General features: G+C 35.2%; 1 protein-coding gene across 1 annotated transcript; it reads right to left on the bottom strand.

Annotated features, from left to right (window-relative positions):
* Positions 1 to 270: 270 nt before the first annotated feature.
* LOC116129572 (secreted RxLR effector protein 161-like) lies at positions 271 to 780 on the bottom strand. Its single transcript, XM_031415583.1, has one exon. The coding sequence runs from the start codon at positions 778 to 780 to the stop codon at positions 271 to 273; it is 510 nt and encodes a 169-aa protein (XP_031271443.1).
* Between the last annotated feature and the right edge of the window lie 6,139 nt (positions 781 to 6,919).

Below are 6,919 nucleotides of genomic sequence, written 5' to 3' on the forward strand. Positions count from 1 at the left end.
GCAAACTGAATTATGCTTGAACATGTAATAGGCTCATACAGAGCCTATGTTTATCTGCAGTGGCTGGTTTGGTGAGCATGTCTGCAGGATTGTGAGTTCCTCTTATTTTCTCAACCTTGACTTCTCCTTTTTCAATCAATTCTCTGATGAAATGCATTCCTACATCTATGTGTTTTGTCCTCTCATGGAAGACTTGGTTCTTGGACAGATATATTGCACTCTGATTGTCACTTTTGATCTCCACAATTTTCTATTCTAGCTCCAATTCATTCACAAACCCTTAAGCCATACTGCTTCCTTTGATGCTTCTGTCAAGGCTACATATTCAGATTCTGTTGATGAGAGAGTAACCATATGCTGAAGCTTTGACTTCCAGCTAATCACATTTCCCCACAGTGTAAAAACAAATCCTGAAGTGGACTTTCTCTTATCAAAGTCCCCTGCATAATCAGCATCAACATAACCTCTAATGCAGTATTTTTCTTCCTTGTTCTTACTAAAAACTATGCCCACAGATTTTGATCCTTGTAAGTATCTCAAAATCCATTTGAGTGCAGACCAATGGAGTCTTCCCGGATTACTCATGAATCTACTTACTAAACTCACAGAATATGCCAAATCCGGCCTGGTGCACACCATTAGGTGCATTAGACTGCCCAGGGCATTTGCATATGGAATGGCGGACATTTCCTTTTGCTCTTCTTCTGTTTTTGGGCACTGATCATGAGAAAGCTTTATGTGCTGCCCTAGGGGAGTTTGGACAGCCTTAGCATTCTGCATATTAAATTTCTGTAGAATTTTCTCTGCATATTCTTCTTGAACCAGCTTCAATCTTCCCTACATTTTGTCTCTTATGATGGTAATACCAAGAATCTTTTGAGCCTGACCTAGCTCCTTCATTTCAAACTTGGTATTGAGAATTTTCTTCAATCGAATAATCTCAGTTTTGTCATGGCAAGCAACCAACATGTCATCCACATAAAGCAAGAAGTAAGTATAAGACAAATCAGAATTTCTTTTAAAATAAAAACAGCTATCAAATTGACATCTATTAAAGCCAATTTCAATCATGAAAGAATCAAATTTCTTATACCACTGTCGTGGTGATTGTTTTAGGCCATAAAGTGATTTTCTAAGAAGACAAACTTTACCTGCTGGTCCTGAATATCCCTCTAGCTGCTCCATCCGAATATTCTCCTCCAAGTCACCATGTAAAAAGGCTGTTTTTACATCCAGTTGCTCCAGTTTCAGATTGAACTGTACAACTAGAGAAATCAGAATTCTGATTGAAGCATGCTTTACAACTGGGGAGAATATTTCATTATAGTCTATGCCTTCCACTTGAGTAAATCCCTTTGCAACCAGTCTAGCCTTATACCTAGGTGGATCTTTTTGGGTTAGACCTAGTTTCCTTTTGAAGATCCACTTGCACTTAACCACCCTGCAGTTTTCTGGTTTATCAACTAGGGTCCAGGTATTGTTTTTCATTAAGGAACTGAATTCATCCTCAATTGCCTTTTTCCACTCAGTTTTATCAGGTCCTAAGATAGCTTCCTGAAATGTTTTAGGCTCATCATTCAGCTCTTCTTCTCCCTGAAGTGCATAAGCTACCAGATCTGCATATCATAGTCTGTTAGGAGGTTTAATGACTCTCCTGATTCTATCCCTAGTTAGCTGATAGTTTATCAAGTCTGGTTCCTGTTTTCCTTGCTCATCCAACTCATCTGTATTAGGATTTTAAAGATTCTCCTCTGTTTCATCAGCTCTACCTTGATGATTAGTAACTACATCCTGAATTTCCAGTTCTAAAAGGTTTGATCCTGAGTCATTACCAACTGATTTTGATCCTGAGCCATTATCAACTGATTTTCCAGGTTTACATTCTAGTCTAGGAAGGACTTCTTCCCTAAAAACCACATCCCTACTGATTATATACTTCTTGGTTTCTATATTCCAGAACTTATATCCTTTTACTCCCTCTGGATATCCAAGAAACAGACACTTTACAGCTCTAGGTTTCAGCTTGTCATCCTTTACATGAACATAAGATAGACACCCGAAAACTCTTAAGTTGTCCAGCTTTATAGGGTGTCCAGTCCATTTTTCTAAGGGTACCTTGAAACCTATGGCAGATGAAGGGGTTCTATTAATCAAATACACCATAGTATGTGCAGCTTCTGCCCAGAATTTTACAGGTAGCTTAGAGTTTGACAGGATGCTCCTAACTTTGTCTAGGATGGTCCTATTCATTCTTTCACAGAGGTCATTCTGCTGTGGGGTATTTCTAACAATTCCATGGTTTTTACAGAAACTATTGAATTCATCATTCACAAACTCAAGAACATTATCCGTCCTAAGCCTTTTAAGTTTCTTCCCAGATTGAGTTTCAACCATTATTTTCCATTCCTTAAACCTAAGAAATGCCTCATCCTTAGTCTTCAGAAAATAAAAAAAGACATGCATAGAATAATCATCCACAAAACTAATGAAATACCTACAGCCCCATAGTGAGTAGTGTCTAGATGGTCCCCATACATCTGAGTGAACATAATCAAGTGGTGAGCTTGAGTAATGCTTACCAGATCCAAATTTTACCATGCAAATTTTGCCAAAAATAAAATGTTCACAGAAGGTTAAATTTCCAGTTTGATCCCCTCCTAACAGGTTCTGTTTACTCAACTCATCTAACCCTCTTTCACTAACATGTGCCAACCTTTGATGCCACAGTGAGGTTTTATCCTGTGTTACTAGAGACCCTACAGCAGCTATGCCATAATCTGTCCTACCCTTTAACACATAGAGACCATTTTTCTTTTCACCTTTCATCAATATTAATGACCCTTTCATTACACTAAGACTTCCACTTGAAGCTTTGTAACTTAGTCCTATTCAGTCTAGAGTACCTAGTGATATTAGATTTCTCTTAAGGTCAGGGATGTATCTTACATCAGTGAGAGTTTTGGTTAGGCCATTGTGAAGGCTTAGCTTAAAAGTACCTATGCCCTTAATGCCACATACTGCATTATTTCCCATCACAACCTTTCCACAATCTATAGTTTGAAAAGAGCTAAACCACTCCCTATTTGGTGTCATGTGGTAGGTACATCCTGTGTCTAAGATCCATTCTTCACTATTTTTACTTTCAGAGATGACTAAAACTTCTGAACTTTCATAACATTCAGACACAACAGTAGCACTGCCCTCTTCTTCCTCCTTTCCATGTTTTTTCTTATTTTTCCTCTCAAGACAATCCCTCCTAAGATGCCCTTCTTTGTGACAGAAAAAACACTTCCACTTCCCAGTTTTGGACTTAGATCTATTCCTATTTTGTCCCCCCTTTTTCCAGTTTCTCTTTTCTGATCTACCCCTTACCATGAGACCTTCCCCATCACTGCCTAATGTCATTATGTTCTCTCTATCCTTAGCTGTGATTGCTTCTACAACCTTTTCTAATTTAAGTGTCTGCCTACCATATTTTAACGTTTCTACAAAATTGGGGTAAGGTTTAGGCAGGGAATTTAGAAGAATTACAGCTTGATCTTCATCATCAACCTCTACTGATATGCTTTCTAAATCTTGTATAAGTTTCAGAAACTCATCCTTATTGTCTTTTAAAGATTTCTGCTCATCCATTTTAAAACCAAACATACTTTGTTTTAAATACAATCTATTAGGGACAGCTTTAGATTGTTACACGGAGTCTAACCTGTTCCAGATCTCAGCAGCAGTTTTCTCCTTCTTCACTTCTCGCAGGACTTTGTCACCCAGTCCTAGGATCAAGGAGCTCTTAGCTTTGTTAAGCACATCTTGCTTCTCTGCTTTAGTCATGGTGTCAGGCAGCTCAGATTCCCCTTTCAAAGCTAATGCTAGTCCTTCTTTAATCAGCACAGCTTCCATTTTCATCTTCTAGAGTCCAAAATCATTGTCCCCTGTAAAATTTTCGAGTTCAAATTTAGTGGACATGTTTTTGGAATAAGATTTTCAACGACAGAAAATGAATTTCAAATAACCCTAACTCAGATTCGAACCAGGCTCTGATACCAATTTGTAGTGACTAATTAGGGCTTTATGCTTATCAAATCAATCAATGAGCTAACACAATCTTATCAATCAACAAGCAATCAAATAAGAGATTAAGAAAAGCATGAAATAACAGAAAAACAATTGACACAGGAGATTTATAGTGGTTCGGCTAAGGTAGCCTACATCCACTCTTCAAGGCACACTATAGGGTATTTTATTACTCAAGGAAACCAAGATTACAGAGAGTATACAACCAGGAAAAACAAGAAAGAACACACCCGAAATATCCCTATGAAAACTCTTCTTTTCTTCAGCACAAAAGATCTGATTTTATAAAAATCAGGACTCCATTGATCATTCTCCAGCTGTCCAGAAAAATCTGTAGTTTGTTAGAGTAGAGAAGCACTAGAATCTTCTGTCGTTAGGGCTGAGAAGGAACCAAAGAAGGCGTGAGAAGAGTTGCACATTCTGTTGCAACAGAATGAAATTCGTGTGCCAGATAAGGCACTTAAGTCTGGTAGCTGAAATGCTGCCATATTGGTTTAATTTGAAGCTGACTTCTTTGACTAATGCTGACTCCACCGTGGCATACACAAGCCACATCATTATCACAGATTGTGAATAATTCCATGTTGTACAAGTAATTCTACATCCTTAGGCGAGTTAACAAGATAATTTATGAAGATAACATGGTCATTTAAAAAATTCTCTATTCTCTCTTGGATTTTTTCAAAGGTTAAAATGTTTTTCACTGCATATTCCATCGTACTACGTGTTGTGATTCGTGGAATTTCTGATATCCCATTGTGAAATTTTATATCAAATAAATTTTTGCTTGACCCCAACTTAAACTTCACTCCAGCTTGATATAATTTTGTTACACTTGGTGTCGTCAGAATTTCTGGTTTCACTCTCCTTTGTGGCTCAGAAGGTACAATAGAAATTCTTAGAAAGTCAACAAGATGTTTTACGTTCAAATATTTGGTTTCATCAAAACTTTCTTCTATTCCTAAGTAATCCCAATAAGATTTTGTGAAACTATGGGTAATATTAAGAATAGAAAGGTTTTTCTTTATTGGTTGAAATATTGGCTTGCCTAAAAAAATCCTCCAGAATGAAGAATGGAAGCTGATTTTCCAGCATATACAAGTCATCCTTTATATCAAATTTCTTCAATGGATTACCATATAAACGATCATAAACAAATTCTTTCTCTTCCATATGCCTCAACAATACCTCAAAAATGAAGGCAGCATCCATTACAATCATTTTCTCAAAGTCATCACTGTTAAATTTAATGTTTTCTGCATAACAATTACGCACTTTTGTTTCATTTTGCCTGATAAATTTCATAAATTCTTCCAAATGTACATCAGTTCGTAAAAGAAAACTTTGTAGGTACCTTAGTTTGTAATCTTCCATCGCTTTTAACTGTTGCTTACCGTGATGAATCGGACCAATTGAGACTACCCGAGGAGTATAAGTGTTTACATCTAGTTGACGTAGACTCTCTTGAACTCTATGAATACTACATTCTCCAGAGAGAGGAATCAAGGATTTCATATCGTTTCGCAAAGAAGTTGCCAATCCTAAGGATTCCATATTGTTCCTCAAAGAAGTTGCCAATGCTAGTTTGGGTTTTCAATGTCAATTACTTATTTAACCCATTTTCAGTGTTAAAAATAATAATAAAATGGCCTTGTATACAGTGTCTTTATTTATTGCAAAAAGAATGAGTCCTCATGAACTTTATTTTATATGAAAAATCCAAAATAATAATATGGTTGGAATTAGTCGTGATGAATATGACATCTTATAATTCTTTTTATACAAAGTCTTTTTTTATTACACAAAAAGAATTAGTCGTCATGAAGTCTATTTATATGAGTATTCCAAAAATAGTAATAATATAATAAGGTGATGAAATTAAATATGCTTAAATAAATTAGACAAAGTCCTGTTTAAGAATTAAGAGAGTATTTGCTTTGTTGTAACGCAAATCTTAATGAAATTATTTTTTATTTGGTTTTACAACTTAACATAATAACATGCATTTCAATTAAGTGTTAAATTTATTTAATTTTCTTCACTTCTATGAGTTTGTAACAGTTTATATTTTCGATACTAAAATATACCATAAAACACACATTAGAAAAAAAATTCATTTGCAAAAGTACATCTAAAATGTGAATTAACTTATATCATAGTAAAAAAAATTTTATTGCCTAATTAATTAATTAATTACCCTCGTTTTTTAAGGAATATAGATTTTTCAAAATTAGATTACTTGACAAGGTGATTGACCATCCACTTATGTCTTTTTTTTTTTTTTTTATGTTTTTATTATTATTTAGATGCATATTTAAATTAACTATTGAAATTTAATTTATTTAATCTTGCCCTTATATATGTCAGAGTCAATCGTTAGAAAACGATGACTAAAAAGTTTGTGATTAAAAAAAAAAAAAAATGTGAGGGGAGATGACTAGAAAGTTTTCTTCAAACAGAATAAAGTGATTATATTTGATTTTTGTGCAAAGTCTTTTTTAAATATACATTGCACCATGATCTGATCTGATTCATCATCGGACAATCTATCTAATCTATTAGAAATCACACTTTACATGTCTCAAAACTATTTAAGAATTCATCACTCACTATCCTGAAAGCTGACACCATTAGAATTCTGTTACTTTTAGAAGGGTGATCCTGTCAAGATTAAAAATCTTAGTTTTTTTGGTAGGGATTTGCTTACTTTGTTGGTTGCCAACAGGGGTCGAAAAATGATGAACTCTAGGATTTGCTTAATTTGTTGGTAGGGATTGGTTTGGAGCGGTGGTGATGGACGTGGGGGTTGGGGATGTTAGAAATTGATAAAACAAAAGTTAGTTAATAA

The sequence above is a fragment of the Pistacia vera genome, unplaced genomic scaffold (assembly GCF_008641045.1).
Source record: "Pistacia vera cultivar Batoury unplaced genomic scaffold, PisVer_v2 Contig1, whole genome shotgun sequence".
Taxonomy (NCBI): Eukaryota; Viridiplantae; Streptophyta; class Magnoliopsida; order Sapindales; family Anacardiaceae; genus Pistacia; species Pistacia vera.